Below are 25,816 nucleotides of genomic sequence, written 5' to 3' on the forward strand. Positions count from 1 at the left end.
CCCAGTGCTGAATTTAAATGAAGCATCAGAAGCACTTAGACTCAGCAGAAGTTAAGAATATTCAAAATACTCGGGCAGTTGGCCATTTTCTACATAGCATTCATTTGATTAGCAAATACCTTCATCATAAACGAAACAAAGAATTTCATACTGAGCCATTCCACCCTTAACATCCACATTCTGTGTCTGAGGTGGGCGGTGGGGTTTGTACTAGTTTCATTAGCCCTTGAAAAGAGCCTTCATCATGTCATATCACTTCATTTGAATTCAGAATAATTAAAGTCAAGTTGATATGGTAAATGTAATAATAATTACCCTATCAAGATTCTGGATTAAGTGGACCCCTAATCTTCTAGCTTCTTTTAATAAGTGCTTAAACCCAGTGGATGGTCACATCCTTGAAAAAGATGCATTTCGGCTAATTTACAGCAAATTAACCTGAGGAAGGAACTCTTACACTAACTTATTTCTCCTCATCGCTCACTAAATGTTGAATTGAAGAGAATGGTTTCCTGTCCGTACAGCAAAATTACCTGACTGTGCTTACTTCTCAAAATATTTTAAAGAACCAGAGGAGATTTTATCAACAGCAGGCTTAGTTTGCTACATTCCTACCACTGAAGGCACGTTCATACTGACTATCATATATAGAGGCACAAAAGCTCTGCCTAGAGTTACTGACCTCAGTTACTCTTTCTCTCTCTCTATATATATATGTAATGAGAAGACTATCTGGCTTGTGAAGAACATCACCTAATGGGAGGTGCATACAAGGACAGTGATACAAACTTTCTGAAGCCTTCAAACATACATGGTCATGAATAAATCTCAAAAATTTCTGTGCCTAATTAAAAAGCTACTAATTTCAGGACCTTGAATTAGGATTAAAATGATAAATCACCAAGAAAAACTATAGGTTGCTTAAAAAGGTAGATAATTATGTTGGAATATTGCTTTATGAAACTATGGATACTTGTTTAATATAGTGGAGATGTATGTTAATATATGTTCCTTAGAATCACAGATGTTAGAAGTGAGCTTTCTTCTGTGAAAACTTCTTTGCTTTGAAAATGAGCCCATGGCTCATATATTACTGTTTCTATGGTGGTTTCTTATCAAGAAAATGGAAAATAATATTTGGAAAGAAATAAATCCTTTTGTGAGTGCTTGCCATGAAAATCTAATTTTTAAAAAGTGACATGTAATGTAAGAGCCTTTTCTATTCAACAAGTCACAAAGATCTTCTTTCTTTTCTTGGTCCTCCACTTTGTCTTTCTAAATTTTCAGTAGCCATGATGCATGGAAATAGCACTGAAGTGACTGAATTCTTTCTTCTGTGATTTAGTGCCCAACACAAGTTTCAGTATCATCTCTTTATTGTATTTTTTGTCATTTATGTGACCACCATGGTGGGTAATACTGGAATGATCCTACTCATCAAGACAGATTCCAGACTCCAAACACCCATGTACTTCTTCCTACAGCATTTGGCTTTTGTTGACATCTGTTATACCTCTGCTATCACTCCCAAGATGCTACAAAAGTTCATAGTAGAAAATAAATCAATATCATTCAAGGGTTGTGTCATGCAATTATTGGTTTATGCAACATTTGCGACCAGTGACTGTTACCTCCTGGCTGCTATAGCAGTGGACCATTATGTGGCCATCTGTAACCCACTTTGCTCTCCCATCATCATGTCCCGAAGAGTCTGCATCCAGTTGGTAGCTGCTTCATACGTCATGGGCTCAATAAATGCTTCTGTGCACACTGGGTTTACATTTTCACTCGTCTTCTGCAAGCACAATACCATCAATCACTTTTTCTGTGATATTCCTCCAGTTCTCACCCTTTCATGCCCCAACATTGACATAAACATCATGCTACTTGTTGTCTTTGTGGGGTTTAACTTGGTGTCCACCGTGTTGGTCATCATATTTTCCTACGTATTTATCCTGAATGCCATCCTAAAGTTGTCTTCTACTTCAGAGAGGAAAAAAGCCTTCTCCACCTGTGCCTCCCACCTGACAGCTGTCACTGTTTTCTATGGAACCCTCTCTTACATGTACTTACGGCCTCATTCTAACAATTCTCAGGTGGAGATGAAAGTAGCCTCCATATTTTATGGCATTGTGATTCCTATATTGAACCCCCTTATCTATAGTTTAAGAAATAAGGAGGTAAAATAAGCTCTAAGAGTGATATGGAATAAATTCTTATAGATTGGACTCAAATTGGTAAAATTCAGCACATCAAAGTATCCAGTAGACGTGTTTGACTGCAATTTAAATTTTCTGAAATAGGGAACATGTTCACCTCTTAAACCAATGCTACCTTTTTCAATAGATAATTTCTTCAAATGCAGTAAATGTGGTAAAATCTCATGGGACTGATTTTTCAGTTATATTTTTGAGAAACATATCTCATTCTACCCATGAAGAAAAACATTATTGAGATTATTTAGCATATTAAGAAACACGTATAGACTTGACAGTGTTTATAGTTATTTCAAATATATTTCAGATATGTGCTTAGAGACTATATATAAAATCAATATTAAAATTGAAGTTCATTATTTCCTATTCATTTAAATAAGTTCCCAAAATTGTCTACAAAGAGCATCTTCGTATGTTCTGTTCCAATTGTTGCATAAACTTGAATGTACAATAAATGTCCTGCTTTGAAAATCACCTTATGACCCAGGCTATTATACTTTCTACCTAAGAGTCTTACATTCTGTAGCACTTGAAAACACTTATTTCTTATGTGATATTATGACGTTTTGTCATTAGTTATCCTTTTTATTCTAATTTTTTCCCTTCTTGTGTAAGTTAAGGAAATGTCTAGAAACTTTTTCTATATTTCTCTCCATAGAGATAGAAAACCTAGAATGTAGAGGGATCTAAAATGACAGTGGTCATTCATTTATGAAAGGTATACCAATCATTTTAGGCTAGACGGATAACTTTAAACTTAGATATTCAATGAGAAATTAAAGAAGCCAAGAGTGCTTTGAATCACAAAGACAAACTGTTGACTAAAAAGCTTTAGTAGATACATTCAGGTTATATGATGGAAACCCTCACATGAATCTAAAAATGCCATGCTAACTAGATGAAAGAGCAGATTTCACATTAAAATAATGGCAGCCAATCTAATGAACTGATCGGAAAATGTACCATTAAGTAACAGCACAAGGAGAATTGGGCAAGAAAAGAAGATATATTTTTCAAGTACGATATCATATATAAACTCTAGGATAAGAGAAAAAATTAAACTGAAGTCAAAGAAGTAGGACCAGAATTTCCCCAGCAAAGACTGTAAGTCTTATAAATGAAGAGATCTTCTGCCCAGGGCAGGTACCATGTATCTTCAAAGACCAGGACCAGGCACAATACGTGGAAAGTCATTGAAAAGAAGACAGAGGATGTTCTGAGATCCTGGAGGGAAAACTGGTGACTAAGGTAAAGCATCGTGACTATAGTTAAAATACTGTATCGTATACTTGACAGTTGCTAAAAGGGTAGATTTTAAGCTTTGTCACTACAGGAAGGAAGATAGAAGGGAAAGAAACAAGGAAGGAAAGAAGGGAGGAAGAGAGGGGAAGGGAGGGAAGGAGGGAGGGAGTTGAAGAAAGAAAAGATAGAAAGAAAATTTTAGATATGTGAGGTGGTAGATATGTTAATGACCTTAACTGTGATCATTTCACAGTGTATACCTATATCAAAATACCAGTTATATACCTTAAATATATGCAAATTTTGTCAATTATACCTCAATAAACCTGGGGGCAGGGTGAGATGATAAAGCAAAGAAAATCTTAGTGCTCGTTGGTAAGTCTGTGCGGCCAAATCGGAACTCGGGCACAAAATGGAGCATCACACAGTACTCTGCATTCAATGTTGAGGTGAAAGAAATCCCAAAAGGAAATAAGCTCTATGGCAAGTAGACAAAAGCAGCAAAATCCCTGAGGCAATGTAAAGGAGAAAACAGTTGAGACGGGTTCTGACCCGGGAACAATTAGCAATTGTTAGCCCTTGTCCAAGAGTGAACCTTCCTTTCTGACATCATGTAGAGTAGTAATGGTCTGATGCTGCATAATCACATATGCTTCATAACCATCAGCTACACTTTAAGCTGTTTGGGCCCCATCTAGACTGATGGGAGCAGAAAATATAAACCCCAATCTTGAATTAATCAGTATTTGTGCATTCATTTATATATTCACATGCAATTTTCAACATTTACTGAGGGCCCAGGATGGAATCACAGGGCACCCATAATTGAATCAGTTAGTCTCCAGCAAGAGATTTAGGGGCACTAAGGTCACTTCATCATCATCATCATCATAATAACCTGTTCACCCTCTTTCCAAAGGAATTGCAGGGGTAGAAGTGGGACTCATAACCAGCCTACCACAGCAGCCCAGAGGCTGAGAGAACCAACTGGAAGCATAGCTAGAGGCCAAGCAGGATGAAGACTAAGCAAACATCCACAAAGCAGAAGCCCAAAGCTCAATCATCAAGCAGATACCCTCCTAAAAAGTGAAATCACTTGAGAATAAAAATGAATGAAACTTTGTTACACACAACAAAATGGATGAATTTCCAGGGAATTACACTGAGTGAAAAAAGTCAAACCACAGGGTTGTACACTGTGTAGTTCCAGTTCTGTAACATATTTTAAAAGACAAAATTTTAGAAGTGGAAGACAGATTAATGGTTACCAGAGTTAGGGATGGAGTGAAGTAGGGTGGAGTGAGGAGTAGGGGTTCTTGTTTGCAACTGTTCAGTAAAAGAACAACACGTGGGGTTCTTGTTTGCAACTGTTCAGTATCTTGACTGTGATGGTGAGTACAGGATCCACATGGGTCATAACATTTTATAGAACTTACAAACACACATACACACAAGTAAGTACAGGGAAAACTGGGGAAATCTGAATAAAGTCAGTAGACTGCATCAATGGGAATACCGTGGTTGTGATATTATAATTTTACAAAATATTGCCATTAGGGCTATATTAGTTTTCTATTGCTGCTCTAACAAATTACCATAGTTTTTGTGGCTTAAAATAACACAAATATATTATCTTAGAGTTCTGGAAGCTAGTGGTTCAAAAGGCATCTCTAGATCAAGTGTCAGCAGGGCTATCTATGTTCCTTTCTGGTTAAAATAGGGGAGAATATATTTCCTTGATTTCTTCAACTTTTAGAAGCCACTGTATTCCTTGACTTATAGCCTATTTTCTCCAACTTCAAAGCCAGCATCACAGCATCTTCAAATCTCTCTCTGACTCATTCTTCTGCCTCCCTCTTCCAAATTTTAAGGACTCTTGGAAAATCTAGGATAATGTCTCCATCTCTAGGTCAGCTGATCAGCAACCTTAATTCCATCTTCCATCTTATTTCATCTTATCCATGTAGCCTAACAGATTCACAGATTCCAGGTGTTAGGATATGAAGATCTTGGGGAACTGTTACTCTGCCTGTCACAGGAGGAGTCTGGGCAAACGATACAAAGGATCTCACTGTATTATTTCTTACATCTACACATAAATCTATAATCATCTCAAAAAAATTCAATTAAAAATACATTTAATGAAAATGTTTTTTAAACTGTCCTGTAATTAACTTCGTTTTAAGCTGTGTTGATCATTATTTTCTCATACACATATATCTTCCACCATCCTGAGCTTGCCCTCTGCTACAGAGAAGAAAAAAGTCCTCCCCCACAGATGTCTTCCTCCTGACACCTCTCATCGTTTTCTTTGCAGCTCCCTTTTGCAGGTACTTACAGCCTAGATCTACCAACTCTCAAGAGTAGGGAAAAGCATCCTTGTCTTGTGGCATTATGACTCCATGTCAAACCTCCTTATCTACTGCTTATGAAATGAGGAAGTAAAAGAAGCTCTACAATCAATAAGGAATAAGTCCCTCTTATGTGGGCATAAATTACTGACACTGAACAAGAGACATATCAAGTGGTGAGTGTTCTACTGCATTTTCTGATATCACATTGGCCATAGCAAGTCACATGGCCAACCCAGATTGAAAGACTTGGGGTAATTGACTCCACCACTTAATGGAAGGATCTGACACATCACATTGAAATGGTGTGGCTGCACTGAAGAAAAGAATTTGTGGCCATTTTTATAACCTACCCATCATGGAGTAGGAGTAAATTTACCCACTTGGAGTAAATCTTTTTTTTTTTTTTTTGCTAATGGTCTGATCAGGATATGATTTATACTGCCTTAGGTATATGTGAGAAACACTAGATTTTAGTCTCTGTAAATATAATGATAATTTGTATTTTGTTCATTATTATATACCCAGCATCTATTAATTCAGGAATATATTAGAGGCCTATGAAATGCTTGTGAAAACATCATCGAAGAAAATACACAAACACTTGCCTGTGGTCACCACAATGAGAAAAGAATACTAGCTAAATCAGCCCAGTATAAGTAACTGTTGTTATAACATTCCATGTTTTCAACGGGCTTTTTGTGTCTGCCAACTATTTCTGAGACATTATGATAAAGGCTCAATTCTTCAAACAAACTTGAAACAAGGAATAGCAAAGATGGTTAACTTTATTAGTCTAGATCAAAATAGATGAAAATATGATATCATGCATAAATGTTTTGACCAAGAATGACCTGGGGAAGAGAATACCTACAGCTTAAGACAAAGAATCTATTCACCATCCTTTATGTGTATTCACTAGCTGTAGCAAAATATACTTGTTTTTCTATCCACTGTCCATTATCCTCTTATTCCTTTCTAAAAAGAACCCAATGTTATGTGGAAGGTGATGCAGCCAAATAAATAGGTACTTTATTTCTCAGCTTCCCCTGTGCTAGAATGGTATGTGTCTTAGTTTTCATATCTGAGATATGGCCTTGGGTAAAGGTAAGGTATGTGGGGGGTGTGCAGTGAAGAATTAACCTCACCTAAAGAAAGGTCTGGCCTTTGTCTTCACCTTACCAGGAGGTGAACTCTAAGCCCCTGAAATGCTTTCCCTAATAGGAGTCTCTTTGCTTGCCTGGTGGCTTTGGCCACTAGGCAGTCTAACAATGTGATATATGATGGGGCTTTCGGATATGCCCTATCACTTCCAACCTCCAGAGGAACTGGGGACGAAAGGTATTACCCTAAACCTCCAGGAGGGGTTGAGAACTAAAGATCAGCCGCATGAGCAATGACATAGAGCCCAAAAATGAACTGTGCACACCCAAGGCTCAGTTGAGCTTCCGGGATGGCCACACTCCATGCATATTGTCACACGTTGACACCCAGCATCCCTAAGGATGAAGGAAGCTACAGGTTTGGAATCCTCACAGAACTTGCCCCCTGTGCATCTTCCTTTGACTGGTTATAATTTGTATCCTTTTGCTATAGTAATACTGTAATTGTATGTGTAGTACTTCCCTGCTGTGTTAGTTCAGGCTCTATTACAAATTTCATAAACTGAATGGCTTCTAAACAACAGAAATTTACTTCTCACGGTACTGGAGGTTAGAAGTCTGAGATCAGGATGCCAGCAAGGTTGGGGTCTGGTGAGAGTGTTCTTCTGGACTGCAGACTGCTGACCTGTCATTGTGTCCTCACAGGGCAGATAAATAGCTGGAGAACTCTCTGGGGTCTCTTTTAAGGGCAATAGTCCCATTCATTAGGTCTGCACCCTCATGACTTCATTACTTCCCAAAGGCCCACCTCCTAATACCACCACACTGGGGGTTAGGATTTCAATAGATGAATTTGAGGGAGACACAAACATTTAATCCACAACATAAAGTGATTCTAGTGAATTATTAAACCTGAGGGTGATTGTGGAGACACCTAATTCGTAGCCGGGTGCAAATGAGAGTGCCTCCAAGGACCTTTAAAGTTTTGACTAGTGTCTGATTGATGTCAGTTCTATGGGAACTATCCCCTCATACTATGCATTTTACTAAAATTTTGGAAGAGAAATTATCCCAAGCAGCACATGGAGGGAGCAGGAAGAGTAAGATATAGAAGGACAAAAGCAAGGAAAGGATGAATAACTTAGCTGACTGACAGCCAGGAAACTGGAACTCAGTCCCACAGGGGACTTTGATAAACTATGTACAATATTCCACCCAATGATCCCTCTGAAACACAAGAGTATAAGACATTTATTCAGTTCCCCTCCCCCATTGCTTGATGGTCATTCAATATCTTCCATTGCTTTTGAGATACTGCTGAAGTGGAGAAGCACAGGGATACTGTAGTAAATCTGCCACTAGTAGCACAGACAGAGCTGTCCACTACAGATACACTGAAATCAAGTAGCTGAGATGTGGTGCAGGGCACAGAGGTTTCTGCTACTCCAGGTAGCACAGTTCTAGCCAATGAGATGTAAGTAGACATCTGCTGGATTTAGGGAAAGCTTTCGTTTTCCCGATCAATAGTGTGTATGTGGTTGTCAGTCTACCCTCCAGGATCCTTTTTTCCTGCTTCAAAAGGGAATATGATGTCTAGCAATATAGTAGACGTGTTAGACTGTGAGGCAGCCAGCATGTGGGAAATGCTAAGCAAATCACAAAATGTGAGCATTGACTCCCAAACTAATGCTATGAAGGAAAAATAATGCCTTGTTTTTGTGAGCCAAAGTAAGTTGTGTTTTCTTTTACTCGCAGTGAAACATGTTCCTAACCAAGATACTGGTCATGCAATAAGAAATACTGAATGTCAGTTCACCAGTCTTTTACAATAACTCTCCTTCTTAGTCATGCTTATTAATCAAGAAGCTATAGACACTTTGAATCTAGCTTTCTCCTTTTAAAGGTTTAAACCTAGTGACTTTATAGTCAAACACTACTCCAAAATCTCATTCCACTTATTGTTTTCTGAAATATTCTGAAGGTATAAAGTGCAACTAGAAGAGTGTCTTTATCCAGGGATGATTTTTAAAATATAAATATAATTAGAAAAAAACAAAAGAAAGGGTTGAGTTTATTTTTTCTTCAAATTAAAAAAATAGTCAAAGTGATACTGTAAAAAATTATTCAACTATTAGTAACTGTCACAATAGGGATATATAGACTTAAATTTAGGTTGGCTTTGAATTTCTTTTTCCACATAGCCATGTTTTTTGCTGATTATAGTGACAAGGATAATTTGTAGACAAACACAAATTCTTAGACATAGTAAATATTTCTCAACCTGGTTCATAACAAGAAAAAAATTTAGATAAGTATTCAATAACAAGGCACACACACACACACACTATCCCTAATGACAGAAACATGATTCAATGTATCTTCTCTAGAGGAAGCTTAAATGTTCTTCAGCTGAAAATAACTGCTGAACATTGTTTATTCTGATTCCATTACAGCCCCTGTAAGCTCAGGTTCTCAAGGGAGGAAGTATTGGTCCCTTAGGCTCCAACTTTAAACTCCCCAGTTAGAAGGAAGCACACAGAGACCTTGGTGTAATCATTCTGTACCAGTTGCAGAAAGAACATCTGGATGCAATGCTGCTGTAAGTAAAACAGAGTGCAGCCCATTTTTCAAAATCAGCCGTGTGTCATCCCAGTGTGTGCTGGAACTGGTGGAGCAAAGGGGTCAGAACCAATGCTCTAGTAAGTTTCACCCCAAGACCAGGAATAATCGCTTCATCCCTGGTGACTTAATGAAAAATGGAGTGAATTGGGCTAAATGTTGCCCTAGAAAGATATGAATGAACAAATGATTGAAAAATTAATTGAATGAGCAGATATGGCTCTAGTGTGTGATTTGCACATGGTATTATGACCAGTTTTGAGTGCACATTCAAAGCCTGCCCCTCTGCTGGGAAATTTACATAAATCACCTCTTGTTAAACCACATCATTACAAAGCAGACTTTACTTCTTTCTCTTACTCTTCCTTTTTAAAACAATGAAGCCTGTTTTAAATTGAAAGGGTAACGAAGTTAATAAGTTTAAAGACTTTCTTTCCCCACTCTCATGCCCAAAGATAACCATTAAAAGTTTGGTGTGAATTCTTCCCGAGCTGTTTCAAGCATAAATAAGGAAAATGAGAAAAAAGAGAGCGGGAGTGAAAGAAAGTTTATTTTAAAAGGGTCCACACTCCGCGTATTATTCTGTAACTTGGTTTGTTCATCTGACAATATGATGTGAGCTCTCCTCTCCCTAAGAGTATGTATTTATCTCATACTTTTTGGACTGTATATTGATTCAGAATATGAATGTACTCTGATTTATTTAACTCTTTCCAAACTTTTCCCATTGTAAAGAGCATTACAATGAACATCATTACCTTGTAAGTAAGTACTTCTTTATGTATATCTCATTTGTTCCTAAATTGATATATTTATGAAATACCAATCACTCTGCTTTCTGAGAATACAGTTATTACTTCATGACAAATTCTCCAAACTATAGATGAAAATATCTAAGTCAGGTGTCAAGCTTCAGCCTTTAAAATATAAGTCAATTATGTCATGGAAATTATTCTCTGACTCCACTATGAAATTAAATATTATACCATTTCCAAATCCATAATTAGCTAAAGGATTACAATGGTCTTAACTGTCTCTGTTGTTTCTTCGCATCTTTTCAGCTAATACTTAATCTTTGCCAGCCATGAGACAAAACAATAGCACTGAAGTGACTGAATTCATTCTCCTGGGATCGCTGGTCAACACAAGACTTGGCATGTCCTCTTCATGGTGTTTCTAGTGATCTATGTGCTCACCCTAGTGGGTAACATTGGCATGATCCTACTCATCAAGACTGAGTCTTCCCTTCACACCCCCATGTACTTTTTCCTCCAAAACTTGGCTTTCGTTGACCTCTGTTATGCCTCTGCTATCACTCCCAAGATATTGCAGAATTTGAAGAGCACAAAAAAATCCATCTCACTCATAGGATGTGTGGTGCAGTTACTAGTCTATGGTACTTTTGTAACAAGTGACGGCTACATCCTGGCTGCTATGGCCGTGGACCGTTATGTGGCCATCTGCAACCCACTCCACTATCCAACAGTCATGTCCCAGAGAGTCTGCCTTCAACTCTTAGTTGGTTCATACTTCATGGGTTTCCTAAATGCTTTTGTCAATGTAAGTTTTACTTTCTCACTGAACTTTTACAAATCCAATAAAATTAACCACTTTTTCTGTGATGAACCCCCAATTCTGGCCCTCTCATGCTCCAGAATTTACTTCAACATCATGCTTCTAGCAGCCTTTGTGGGGTTTAACTTGACATTCACTGTGTCAGTCATCATCTTTTCCTACATGTTTATCTTGGCTGCCATTCTGAAGATCTCTTCTGCTGCAGGGAGGAAAAAAGCCTTCTCCACGTGTGCCTCCCACCTGACAGCTGTCACCATTTTCTATGGGACTCTCTCTTACATGTATCTGCACCATCGTACAATAGAGTCTCAAGAGCAAGAAAAATTGTCTTCTGTGTTTTATGGTGTTATGATCCCCATGTTAAACCCCCTCATCTAAGGCCTGAGAAACCAAGATATGAGAGAAGCTCTAAAAGGGGTTGGAAAGAAGTGTTTCTAGTTTGAACATCAATTACTAACTCAACATGGTTCAACAAGCAAACCAACATTTCTCTCTTATTTCTCAACAACAGAAGATGTGTCAAGTGTTTGTGAGTTACAAAGGCATTCCTTAATTATATCAATAGATCTGAAATGTAATGAAAACATCTGAAATGATTAAATGCTTCTAATTCATTTGTTTCTTAAAGAGAAATCATACAAAAGGACTTTGATATTGATTTTGCACATTTTGAGGAGCACTTTTTTCAAATTCCTGCCATAAAAAAGAAAAATGTGTATGAAAAAATTTGTAAAGTACCTGCAACAAGTATAATATAAAAAACTCACCAAGACAAAAAACTTTTCTTGTTTCCCTAGAGAGGAGCTGTTACTCTTACTATGGCTCTATAGCTAGGCTATTTTAATTTTGTGAGGAATAATTGAAAGAGCCATTTTTGGAGAAAATGTGCAGAAAAGAAAGAGGAAAAAAATACTTGAGTGAATCCACATGTATACTGAGATGTTATGGAGCAGTATCCCTCTTTTCTATACCTGGGCTCTAACCAACTAGGAAATTGAATCAGACAAAAATGGATCATATAGATTTATTATTGCGGAAATTGTATTTTAAATATAACTTGAATCTCCAGCTGTAACATCTTGCACATGTACAAAATCCAATGCAGATTTTGGTGCTAAAGAGCACACTCATGTAGACTCATTTACCCAGAATTGATACTTATTTCCCTCCATCTCCAAGAATGTGGAGAGGTGGAGGAATCCAAGCTAAACACAAGAAGTCATACCTGGGCTGGGACATGAGTGCTCTGTCCCCTTGGGAAAAAATAGAATCAACCACACACCCATCCTATTCACAGACTGTGTTAGTAAAAAGACTGAGATCACATGTTACATAGTTCTTTTCTCAATCTCATTAATCAGTTAAGTCATAGGATGTTGTGAGTGAGAAGATTGACAGGATGAAAGTCTACCACTTTTCTCACATTTCCAGAAGTTCCAAATCATGGGCTGAATTAGGAGCACAGAAACACTGCAATATGCATCCAATCATAACACAAACAGTGTCAAAAGAAACTAGATGGCACCAGCCCATGCAGTGAGTGTACTTTTCTACACTCTGGGAGAGAAATCCCAACATTAGGAAACTCTGATCTTACTTAAGGTAGCTGGTGACCTGCCCATATTTTCCTTTGCAGAGAGAAACTTTACTTTCACTTGGAATGTTAGCAAATCCTCTCCTGAGAGGGAAGAAAAGGTGTTTGTCTTTACCACCCTGAACCATCTCTGGAGACAGAGACAACTCTAAGTTTACTATTCTGATATGTCTCCTTATACAAACATTCTTAAATGTAACATCTGTAAATACTTTGCATAGAGGAATTGTACTGTATAGAAATATTCATGGAAAAATCTGTATATTAAATAATATTGTGTTAATATTTGTAAAGTGAAAAAAATAGGAAACGTGTGGATGAAAGAAACACAATGGTACTGTACTCTAATAGTAAATGTTAATTTACCTCTTCCAGTTAATAACGTATCAAGTTCAGAAAAATTTTTTAAAGTTACTAAAGAGCCATTTGACATAATTAATGAGAATAGTTACATATGCAGAAACTCTATATTGTTGAAACTTAAGAATCGAACACACCTATAGTCAAAATTTGGGCTTATTTTCCTTCTGCATCTCACTCCACAGAAGCTGTAGACCTCTCGGTAACAGGAAGTGGGAAAGAGCTTTTTACAGGATACAAGCTTTGCTGACTGAATCTATGTATGGATTAGGGAAGCAGATAATCTCTCTAGATTTGGATACTGTCAAAAAAGGTGAAGATCAGTAACTAGATATCTCAGTAATCATTGCTCAGGAGGTGGAAGGAATAAAGTAGGAAAAGTTACGTCATTGGTGAGAAAGTAGCAGATACTTAGAAGAGGGAGTTCCTAGTCTTTTTATATTTGCCTTGTGGGTTTGGGTACTGGATTTGTGTGACCATTGACATTGTATTAGACACATCACAGTCTGATTTATTGGCAGGACTGATTTTCATCTGCATAATAACTTGAAGCCAGGAAAATGTCTTTCTTTTTTCCTTTCACTTTTTTTCTCTCCTTCTTTCTTTCTTTCCTTCCTTTTTCCTTCCATCCCTTCCTTCTTTCCTTCCTTTATTCATTCCTTCCTTCTTTCCTTTTTATGTGTCCATGTAAGAATTACAGAAATACAATATACTCCAAAAATCAGAAATAGTATAGAAAATATTCTCTTACCTAATGAACTGTTTTTAGAATTTAATAGTTAAGCTTGAAGGTGAACACACCTAAAATTCTACCACTTAGACCTGAAACTCTCATTTAAACAACCCTTTGGTTGAAGATGAAATAAAAACAAAATTGACAAATATCTGTAAAATAATATTTTGCAAACCATTACATGAAAATCTATCAACTACAAGCGGTGGTCAAATACAAGCTTATAACTCTACAAATACTTGTGTTAGGAAGTAGGAAACAATAATAAAGTAAGACAGTGTACCTTTCAAGACATGAGAAAATAATATTAAGGAAAGGAGAAGAGAGTAATAATTATTTTCAGTTGATATTAAAAACCCCATAAATGACAGAAATAATGGCCACACTGCATGCATGTTGCCACACGTTGACACCCAGATGGGTAATGTATCCCTGAGGTTGATGAAAGCTACAAGTTTGGGACCCTCACAGGTGTTGCCCTCTATGCATCTTCCTTTGGCTGGTTATAAATTATATACTTTTACTATAATAAAACTGTAATTGTATGTATAGTGCTTTCCAGATGTGTTAGTTCAGGGTCTATTACAAATTGCATAGACTGAGTGGATTCTAAACAACAGAAATTTACTTCTCACGGTTCTGGAGGTTAGAAGTCTGAGATCAGGTTGCCAGCAAGGTTGAGGTCTGGAGAGAGCTCCCCTGGGTTTCAAACTGCCAACCTCTCCTTGTGTCTGCACAGGGTGGAAAAAGAGCTGGAGAACTCTCTGGGGTCTCTTTTAAGGGCACTACTCCCGTCATGAGGTCTGCATCCTCACTACCTCATTGCTTCCCAAAGGCCTCAGGTCCTAATACCATCACACTAGGGGTTTAGATTTCAACAGATGAATTTAGGGGGACATAAACATTCAGTCTGTAAGATAGCACGATTCTAGTGAATTATTAAACCTGAGGGTGATTGTGGACACCCATAATTTGTAGCGAGGTACAACTGAGAGTGGCTTTGAGGACCCATGAACTTTTGACTAGTGTCTAATTGACGTCAGTTCTATGGGAAGTGTTGCCTCATACTATGCAGTTTACTAAACTTTTGGAAGAGAAATTATCCCAAGCAGCACAAGGAGGAGCAGGAAGAGTGAGACATAGAAGGACAAAAGCAAGGAAATTGTGTATATCTTAGCTGAGTGACACCCAGGAAACTGGAATTTGGTCCCACAGGGGACTTTGGTAAACCATGTAGAATGTCCCACACCACTGTCCCTCTGAAAAGCAAGAGTATAAGACATGTATTCAGTTCCCCTCTCCCATTGCTTGGTTAGTCACTCAATATCTCCCATGTCTTCTGAGATATTCCTGAGGCAGAGAAGCAGAGAAATACTGTAGGGAACCTGCCACTAGTAGCACAGACAGAACTGTCCACCGCAGATGCACTGAAATCAAGTAGCTGAGATGTGGTGCAGGACACAGAGGTTTCTGCTACTCCACTGAGCACAGTTCTAGCCAATGAGATGTAAGTAGACATCTGCTGGATTTGGGGCAAGCTTTTGCCTCCCTTATCAAGAATGTGTATGTGGTTGTCACTCTACACTCCAGGAGCCTTTCTTGCTTTGAAAGGGAATGTGATGTCTAGCACCAGAGTAGACAAGTTAGACTGTGAAATAACCAGCATATGGGAAAGACTAAGAAAATCACAAAATGTGAGTCTTGACTCCCAAACTAATGCCATCAAGGAAAAATGAGTCCTTGTCTTTATGAGCCAGAGTAGGTTGTGTTTTCTTTTGCTTGCAGTGGAACACATTCCTAACTGAGGCTCTGGCCATGCAATAAGGGAAATTGTTGTCAATTCACCAGCCTTTAACAGTAAGTCTCCTTCAAGGGAATGCTTGTTAATCAAGAAGCTACAGACTGGCTAAATTAGCTTTCTCTTTTCACTGATTAAAGACTTAACCCTAGCAGCTTTGTAGCCAAACAATACTCAAAATCTTTTATCCCACAGATTATCTGAAATATTCTGATGGTGCAAAGTATAATTGGAAGAAAGGGTATCATTAGCCAGGGCTGATTTTTTTAATATATACCTTTTTAGAAAAAAAGTGAAAGAAGGGATCAAGAGTCAACTTTTTCTTCAAATTAAAAACAATGATCAAATTGATGATATAAAACATATTTAAATGACAGTAACTCTATTTGTCACATTAGGGACAGGCACCCTTAAATTTATGTTAGCTTTGGATTTTTTTTCACATAGCCCTGCTTTTTGCTGATTATGATGACAAGATCAATTTTCTAGACCTGAACTCAAATTCTTAGACATAGTAAAAATTGCTCAACCTGATTCATAACAAGAATATTTTCTAAAGGAATTGTACCATAGCAAGACAACACACAAAAAAGTCCCTAATGACAATAGCATAATTAAATGTATCTCCTCTAGAGGAAGCAGCTGAAAATAACTACTGAACATTGTTTATTCTGATTCCATTACAGCCCCTATAAGCTCAGGTTCTCAAGGGAACAAGTATCGATCCCTTAGGCTCCAGCTTTAAACTCCCCAGTTAGAAGGAAGCACACAGAGACCTTGGTGTAATCATTCTGTACCAGTTGCAGAAAGAGAGTCTGGATGCAACCGTTGTGTAAGTGAAAAAAAAAAAAAAAGCCGAGCCCATTTTTCAAAATCAGCGGTGTGTGATCCCAGTGTGTTCTGGAACTGGTGGAGCAAAGGGGTCAGAGCCGAAGTTCTAGTAAGTTTCACCCCATGACCAAGATTAATCACTTCTTCCCTGGTGACACAGTGGAAATGGCGTGAGGGAACTGAACTGGGCTGGGTGTTGTCTGAGAAGGATATGAATGAAAAATTGATTGAAAGATTAAATGAACGAATGAATGAATGAGTAATGAGTAGTACATGGCTTTAGTGTGTTATTTGCATGTGTTATGACCACTTTTGAGTGCCCATTCAGTGCCTGACTCTGTGCTGGGAGTTTTACATAAATCACCTCATTTTAAGTCACATCATTACAAGGCAGACTTAACTTCTTTCTCTTACTCTTCTTTTTCAAAATAAAGTTATCTTAAAATGAAAAAGTGATGACATTCATAAGTTTAAAAACATTTTCTCCCCACTCTCATGTCCACGGATAACCATTAGAAGCTTGATGTGAATACTTCTTGAGCTTTTTCATGTATCCATGAAATAATAGAGGAATGAGAAAAAAGACAGGGAGTGAAAGAAAATTTCATTTTAAAAATGTCCAGCTCTATGTATTACTCTGCAACTTGCTTTGTTCCTTTGACTATGTGACATGAGCACCTTTCCATAAAAGTATATATTTATCTTGTACTTTTGGACTATATATTGATTCATAATATAAATCTACTCTAATTTACTTAACTCTATTTGTAAACTTTTGCTACTGTACACAGTATTACAATGAATATTATTACACTGTAAGTCATCCTGTGCTGTCAATTTTATAGAGCATGGAACTGAGGTCAAAGGGAGTTACGTGCTTTTTCTATATGAGGTGATGCAACCAGAGCTCAAACCCAGGTCGGCCTGTTTCCTTTCTACTTCACAGTGCTGAATGTAAATGAAGTTTCAGAAGCACCAGGTTTCAGTGTAGGTTAAGCACGTTCAAAATACTCAGGTACTTGCCTTGAGTGCTCGTGTGTGTGTGTGTGTGTGTGTATGTCTGTGTCTGTGTCTGTGTATCTGCCTTTCTTTCTCTCTTTGCCTCTCTGAGTGTGTGTTGTATCCCTTGTACTAGTTTTCCAAAGCTGTTAGAAATGGCCCCATATGTCATATATGTTATTTGAATTCAGAATGATTGTTAATACAGCAAATGTCATCATCTCATCAAGATTCTAGTTTGGACTCATGATCTATGCTAGCTTCCTCTGACAAGCGCTTTTACCGCTGGATGGGAAGCCTCCTTGAAAGGATTGCATGTAATCTATTTCACAGTAAATTTACCTGAGGAGGTAACTCACACATACATATTAGCCTTTAGCCCTCACTAAATGTTGAAAGGAGAGAATTGTTTCTTGTTCCTTCACTACAGACTTATCCCACTCTGTTCATTTCTCAAGATGCTTGAAAGACCCAGACTGTCCACATCAGCCATAGGTTTGCTTTGCTGCACTCCCCACCACTAAAGGCACCTTCTCATCCCAAACTGACCATCCATCACACCTGTGGAGCTACAGCTCTGCCTGACACCAGAGTAAAGAGCCCTCTACTGATGTATGGGGATGTGGGGTTTTGTGTGTGTGAGAAACTTCTGTTATTACACAATATGTAAGGTGCATAAAAATATATTTAAGATAATGTAATAAGCATTCATGTAGGCACCATCTAACTTCTGTAGCTTTCTTTTTATTACTTAGCATTCCATTTCAGACATTTATCTACATAGATGTGGCACCAGTTTACTGAATTCTTGCTGAGGTATTTAATAGTTTATTTTTTCCTATGCTCAAAGAAGCTACTATGGACCTTCCTGTGTATATTAAGTACATTTATATGTACCCATATTCATGCATATACTTACATGTGTATCTGTGTGTATGTATATCATTGTTTACATGATCAAGAATTTATCTTGGACTTCCTAGGTGGTGCAGTGGTAAAGAATCTGCCTGCCAATGCAGGGGACACGGGTTCGAGCCCTGCCCTGGGAAGATTCCACATGCCACGGAGCAACTAAGCCCGTGTGCCACACACACACACACACACACAAAATAAAATAAATAAATAAATAAATGACAGCTGTTGTAACAATTATTTAAAAAAAAAAAAAGAATTTATCTAGAATACGTACCTATAAATAGAAATTCTGGACCAAAGGGAGGCATATATTTAATTTTATAGATACTTCCACACTTGTCTCCACATGATTGTTCTAATTTACCTTCCCACCGTAAATGTGGGAGTCTACATTCTCACTTAAAATTTGCATTTTATTTAGGTCTTCCGCCCATTTGTGGATTGGGTTATTTTTTTTTTGGGCATTAAGCTGCATGAGCTGCTTGTATATTTTGAAGATTAATCCTTTGTCAGTTGCTCCAAAGAAGACATACAGATGGCCAACAAACACACGAAAAGATGCTCAACATCACTAATCATTAGAGAAATGCAAATCAAAGCCACCATGAGGTATCACCTCATGCTGGTCAGAATGGCCATCATCAAAAATCTAGATTGGAGGTTCCTTAAAAAACTACAAATAGAACTACCATATGATCCAGTTATCCCACTACTGGGCCTATACCCAAAGAAAACCATAATCCCAAAAGAAACTTGTACCGTAATGTTTATTGCAGCACTATTTACAATAGCCAGGACATGGAAGCAACCTAAATGCCCATCAACAAATGAATGGATACAGAAGATGTGGCATATATATACAATGGAATATTACTCAGCTATAAAAAGGGATGAGATGGAGCTATATGTAATGAGGTGGATAGAACTACAATCTGTCATACAGAGTGAAGTAAGCCAGAAAGAGAAAAACAAATATTGTATGCTAACTCACATATACGGAATCTAAAAATGGTACTGATGAACTCAGTGACAAGAACAAGGATGCAGATACAGAGAATGGACTGGAGAACTCGAGGTATGGGAGGGGGCGGGGGGTCAAGGGGAAACTGAGACGAAGCAAGAGAGTAGCACAGACATATATATACTACCAATTGTAAAATAGTCAGTGGGAAGTTGTTGTATAACAAAGGGAGTCCAACTCAAGGATGGAAGATGCCTTAGAGGACTGGGGCAGGGAGGGTGGGGGGGACTCAAGGGGGGGAGTCAAGGAAGGGAGGGAATACGGGGATATGTGTGTAAAAACAGATGATTGAACCTGGTGTACCCCCAAAAAAATTAAAAAATTAAAAAATTAAAAAAAAAAAGAACTAATTCAAACGTGAAAAAAAAAAAAATCTAGAAACAATAAATGTTGGAGAGGGTGTGGAGGAAAGGGAACTCTCCTGCACTGTTGGTGGGAATGTAAGTTGGTACAGCCACAATGGGAAACAGTTTGGAGGTTCCTTAAAAAACTAAAAATAGAACTACCATATGATCCAGTAATCCCACTCCTGGGCATATATCCAGAGAAAACCATAATCCAAAAAGAAACATGTACCATAAGTTCATTGCAGCACTATTTACAATAGCCAGGACATGGAAGCAACCTAAATGCTCATCAACAGATGAACAGATAAAGAAGATGTGTCATATATATACACTGGAATATTACTCAGCCATAAAAAGGAATGAAATTGAGCTGTATGTAATGAGGTGGATAGACCTAGAGTCTGTCATACAGAATGAAGTAAGCCAGAAAGAGAAAAACAAATATTGTATGCTAACTCATATATATGGAATCTAAAAAAAAATGGTACTGATGAACCCAGTGACAGGGCAAGAATAAGGATGCAGATGCAGAGAATGGACTGGAGGACACAGGGTTGGGGGGGGCAGGGGGCAAAGGGGAAGCTGGGATGAAGTGAGAGAGTAACATAGACATATATACACTACCAACTGTAAAATAGATAGCTAGTGGGAAGTTGCTGTATGACAAAGGGAGATCAACTCGATGATGGGTGATGCATTAGAGGGCCAGGACAGGGAGCGTGGGAGGGAGTCACGGGAGGGAGAGGATATGGGGATATATGTATAAATACAGCTGATTCACTCTGGCATACCTCATAAGCTGGTACAAAGGTGTAAAGCAATTATATTCCAATAAAGAGCTTAAAAAAACTTGAGTTTTAGACTGAGGAGTATAATATTATATTTCAGTACAGTATTAATATACCACACTACTAATGAGTTGCATGTATATCCATATATGCCCATATTTTGATTGACTAAGTTTTTTCCTTCTATAAATATCCTGGTTATGTCTTTGGTGAATTTTTCCCTCAGAGCAATTTATGGAAATTATTTAAATCTACTGGATACTAATTGTTTGTTATTTATATGTGTTGCAAACAAATTTAACTGAGTAAATTTCCAGTCAGTATCTGGTCTTTTTTATAATGTTGATATTTTTAATTTAGATACAGTTGAATTTCCAATGTTTTACATTTTGTGCACTTATGTCTTATTTAAATTTTTACTGCATAGCTAAGTCATAGATATTCTACTATGTTTTATTCTCACAGCTTTACAATTTAAATGTTTAATCCACTTGGAAATGATAAAATGAAAATTGGAAACAACACACATTTTTCATATACGTAAGCATTTATAGCACCACAGTATATTGGGCCATTTTTCATTGATGGAAATGCTACTGTTTTTATATATCGAGCTTCCAGAGACTGGTTGGCCTATTTATGGTCTCTTTTTCACAGTTTCATCGATTTGTTTGTCTCTTCTCACACTAGTACCACCTGTCTTTATTGTTATTGCTTTATAGTAAGTTTGGATATCTAATAGGACGAGTTTCCACCTTTTTTACCTTTAAATTTCTCTGAGCTATTTTTGGCTCTTTTCTCTTGCAAATAAATCTTGTAAGTTTCTGAAGGTGGACATAAAATTCTCTCAAGCAGTTCACTGAAATTAATATGAGGGGAAATATCATATTCATATAGTTTGGTCTTGATTGAGGATGGAAAATACCATTTTCCTGCTTCTGATGTTTCTCTCCTGCAAAGGGAGCTCAATTTGTGTAATCATGGCCCCATTATTCACTCAGTTCCTAGAAAGGTGGAGTGATATATCTGATTGTAAATCTGAAAACAACTTAGCTTGCTCTGGTCTGCCCTGCTTCTCAGAAGCATTTCAGAGGTGCTTCCCCAGGCTGTGCAAGAGGCATGCCCCAGGCACCGCCACCAGGACCGGGTGAACAAGCCTGGTTACCTCTGGTGCTCACTGGGAACAAGCATCGTGACTAATAAAGTCTTTCCCCAGGTGTCTAAAGGTGATTTTGTGGTCTTCGCATGTACACTAGCTTTTATTTCTCCACTTGTTCAAAGAAAGAAAATAGCTATTCCTTGGAGCCTCCTTTGAGACCCTAGAAATCGTTTGTTTAATGTGTGGACGGATTTGATTTTTCAATGTATAATTTCTCAAGCTGTTTGCATCTACATTCATAAGTGAAATTGGTTCTGATTTTCTTTTCTTAAACATTACTTAATTGGGTGTCAAGGTTACATTAGCCTCATGAAATGACCTGGGGGATGTTTTCTTTTGAGACATATAGGAAAAGATTTTATAATATTAGAATTATTAGTTACATAAAAGTTTGGTAGAACTCTCTGGTAACATAATTAGGTCTAGTGTTTGTGTGTAAACCTTTTTTTAGCCTTTTTTAAATTAATTTATTTATTTTATTGGCTGTGTTGGGTCTTTTTTGCTGTGCACGGGCTTTCTTCAGTTGCGGTGAGTGGGGGCTACTCTTCATTGTGGTGCACGAGCTCCTCACTGCCATGGCTTCTCTTGTTGCAGAGCACGGGCTCTAGGCGCATGGGCTTCAGTAGTTGCAGCACATGGGCTCAATAGTTGTGGCTCATGGGCTCTAAAGTGCAGGCTCAATAGTTGTGGCGCACGAGCTTAGTTGCTCCACAGCATGTGGGATCTTCCTGGAGCAGGGATCGAACCCATGTCTCCTGCATTAGCAGGTGGATTCTCAACCACTGCGCCACCTAGGAAGCCCATGTGTGTAAATTTTTAAATGACAAATCAAATTGCATAATAGTTTAAAATATTTAAATATTTTGCACACATCACCCACACACAGACACACAAACACACACACACAGTGACAACAGTCACTCTCTATCCTGTTAGTCTTCCTTCTTTTTTAAAAAATAAATATTTGGGAAAGCACAAATAACATTTATTAAATTATTTGTATAATATAAACTGTTGTGATGCAATAGTCAGCAACCCAGTTTCAATGGAAAAAAATATATGATTATTGCTTTTTACTTTACTAGAGAAATGAACTAGAAAAGAAATAGACGTTATTCAATTATCTTTTTCAAAAAACAGACCATATGGCAAAAAAAAAGTATAAAATGTTATTTTAAATTTAAGGATTTCTGTTCTGTGAAGGATATCATAGACAAAATAATAGATGATAAAATGTGAGAAAATATTTGTCAAGTCAACGACAAGAGATTTAAATCTTGGATAGACAAAGAACATGGAAAATCAATTTTACAGAAATATTTACAAAAAATATTAACAGTCAATTTACAAAATAATAAAATCCCAAAATTCTAAGAGCATTAGATAATGATCAAATCTCCTTGTAACTAAAGGGAAAAAGAGAAAGATGAGACATGACTTTACACCTATTTTCCTGACCAAAAAAATATTAGGAAAATATCAATATCCACCAAGAACTGAGGACGTGGAGACTCCCATGCACAATCAGTAGGCATGAACACTGGCACATCCATTATGTAAAATGACCTGGAAAAACCTGGTCAAATGAAATATATACCCTCAGACACAAAAATTTCATCCCTAGGAGTACACCCTAGAACAGTTTCACACTGAGTTACTTGAGGGGAGGCAAGTTGTAGGCAATCTGCCATCCATCACTAGGAAAGCACATAGTTAAATTGTAATGGATGGACACCATAGAGCAGTGCTACCCAATGTGTGGTCCATGGACCAGCACCAGTCCTTGGACCCTCTGTTTCCATTCTGTGCTGAGATAACTACAGACAGGGAGACTGAGCATTTAAACCATCACAAAATTTTGAAAATGCTGAGAACTTTTTACTGTTTCTTACAAACATGGGGCCACTACAGATTGGAAATTTTATAAAGAAAATACCCTTTACCATAAATACTTTGATAAACAGTTCCATGAAGGATTCTACAATTCCATGAGACCATCATGACAGAGAAGAGCTACTAAGGAATGAAAAAAGATAAAATGAAAATATGGAAATAGTGGGAACAAGATCATATAGAACCCCATGTGTATGTCCAAATTTCAAATAAATGGTTAGTATTTAGGCAAGTTGAGATTTCTAATTAAAACATAGAGGGTATAAAAGAAATCCTAATTAAATAAAACAATGTTCTTACACGTTCCCCAATTGAGGAATGTATTAAATCCTGTCAGTGTACACATTGTGAACACAGATATTGGTCCATGGCAACTTCCCCAAACAATAGATGAAAATATCTAAGTTAGATGTCAAGGTTCAGCCTTTAAAAATCTAACTCAATTATACAATGGAAAATATTCTCTGACCCCCCACTATGAAATTAAACATACCATTAGTTAAAGAATCACAATGATCTTAATTTTCTCTGCTCCTCTTCCTTTTCAGCTGATATTTCATTTTGCCAGCCATGGACAAAAACAATGGTACTGCAGTGACTGAATTCATCCTCCTGGGATTCGCTGGTCAACACAAGACTTGGCATGTCCTCTTCATGGTATTTCTAGTGATCTATGTGCTCACCCTAGTGGGTAACATTGGCATGATCCTACTCATCAAGATTGAGTCTTCCCTTCACACCCCCATGTACTTTTTCCTCCAAAACTTGGCATTCGTTGATCTCTGCTACACCTCTGCTGTTACTCCTAAGATGTTGCAAAACTTTGTAGGGACAAAACAATCCATCTCATTCATAGGATGTGTGGTGCAGTTACTAGTCTATGGTGCTTTTGCAACAAGTGACGCCTACATCCTGGCTGCTATGGCCGTGGACCGTTATGTGGCCATCTGTAACCCACTCCGCTATCCAACAGTCATGTCCCAGAGAGTCTGCATTCAACTCTTAGTTGGTTCATACTTCATGGGTTTCCTAAATGCTTCTGTAAACACAAGTTTTACTTTCTCACTGAACTTTTGCAAATCTAATAAAATTAACCACTTTTTCTGTGATGAACCTCCAATTCTGGCCCTCTCATGCTCCAGTATTTACTTCAACATCATGCTTCTGGCAGCCTTTGTGGGGTTTAACTTGATGTTCACTGTATCAGTCATCATCTTTTCCTACATGTTTATCCTGGCTGCCATCCTGAAGATCTCTTCTGCTGCAGGGAGGAAAAAAGCCTTCTCCACGTGTGCCTCCCACCTGACAGCCGTCACTATTTTCTATGGGACTCTCTCTTACATGTATCTGCACCATAGTACCATAGAGTCTCAAGAGCAAGAAAAAATGTCTTCTGTGTTTTATGGTGTTATGATCCCCATGTTAAATCCCCTCATCTACAGCCTGAGAAACCAAGATGTGAGAGAAGCTCTAAAAGAGGTTAGAAAGAAGTGTTTTTAATTTGAACAGCATATTCTAACTCAACATGGTTCAACAAGCAAAGCAACAGTTCTCTCTTATTTATCAACAGCAGAAGATGTGGCAAATATTTGTGAGATACAAACAGAAAATTATGTAAAATATAACTTCTTAATTATATCAATAGCTTCAGAAAGATAAAAACCATCTTACATTATTAAATAAATAACATTCTAATTCATGTGTTTCTTAGAGAGAAGGCCTCTAAAAAGATCTTTCATATTGTTTTTGTGCATTCTTTTTTCAAATATTTTGCCTTTAAAATAGAAGAGAAAAATAAAGAAAAGTGTATAATCAAGGTTGTAAAGTTTCCCCAGCAACTTAAAGACTCACCAGTGCAAAATCTTTTCTGGTATCCCTTAAGAGGTGCTGTTACTCTTGCTGTTACTGCATAGCTAAGCTATTTTAGTATTGTAAAGAATAATTTAAAGAATGTCTCCATTTCTTCAGAGAAAATGCGCAGAAAAGAAAGGGAAAAAAAAGAACAGCTGAATGAATCCTCATACATATTCGGACATTATGGGTCAATATCCCTCCTTTCTATACATGGTCTCTGACCAGCTAGGAAACTGACGTGGGATTCCAGCAAATATGGATTACATCAACGAGTTATTGCTGAAATTGTTTTTTAAATATAACTGAATCCCCAGGTGTACCCTCTTGCACATGTACAAATCCAATGCAGAATTTGGTCCCACAGATCAGACTCTTTTATCCAAAATTGATATCTTATTTCCCTCAATATCTAAGAGTG

At 37.5% G+C, this 25,816-nt stretch overlaps 2 protein-coding genes and 1 pseudogene across 2 annotated transcripts; all 3 read left to right on the forward strand.

The window, feature by feature from the left end:
• The first annotated feature begins 1,292 nt into the window (after positions 1 to 1,292).
• Positions 1,293 to 2,189, forward strand: LOC130850106 (putative olfactory receptor 5AK3; annotated as a pseudogene).
• An 8,509-nt stretch (positions 2,190 to 10,698) lies between these two features.
• On the forward strand, positions 10,699 to 11,484 carry LOC130850091 (putative olfactory receptor 5AK3). Its single transcript, XM_057729431.1, has one exon. The coding sequence runs from the start codon at positions 10,699 to 10,701 to the stop codon at positions 11,482 to 11,484; it is 786 nt and encodes a 261-aa protein (XP_057585414.1).
• A 12,630-nt stretch (positions 11,485 to 24,114) lies between these two features.
• On the forward strand, positions 24,115 to 25,044 carry LOC130850043 (putative olfactory receptor 5AK3). The gene has a single exon (XM_057729365.1). It carries the CDS (start codon positions 24,115 to 24,117, stop codon positions 25,042 to 25,044), a length of 930 nt encoding a protein of 309 aa, XP_057585348.1.
• Positions 25,045 to 25,816: the final 772 nt, after the last annotated feature.

The sequence above is a fragment of the Hippopotamus amphibius genome, chromosome 3 (assembly GCF_030028045.1).
Source record: "Hippopotamus amphibius kiboko isolate mHipAmp2 chromosome 3, mHipAmp2.hap2, whole genome shotgun sequence".
Lineage (NCBI taxonomy): Eukaryota > Metazoa > Chordata > Mammalia > Artiodactyla > Hippopotamidae > Hippopotamus > Hippopotamus amphibius.

Bases quoted from the DNA above. Each gene is read 5' to 3' on its own strand.
- LOC130850091 (XM_057729431.1), top strand. From the start codon at position 10,699: ATGGTGTTTCTAGTGATCTATGTGCTCACCCTAGTGGGTAACATTGGC.
- LOC130850043 (XM_057729365.1), top strand. From the start codon at position 24,115: ATGGACAAAAACAATGGTACTGCAGTGACTGAATTCATCCTCCTGGGA.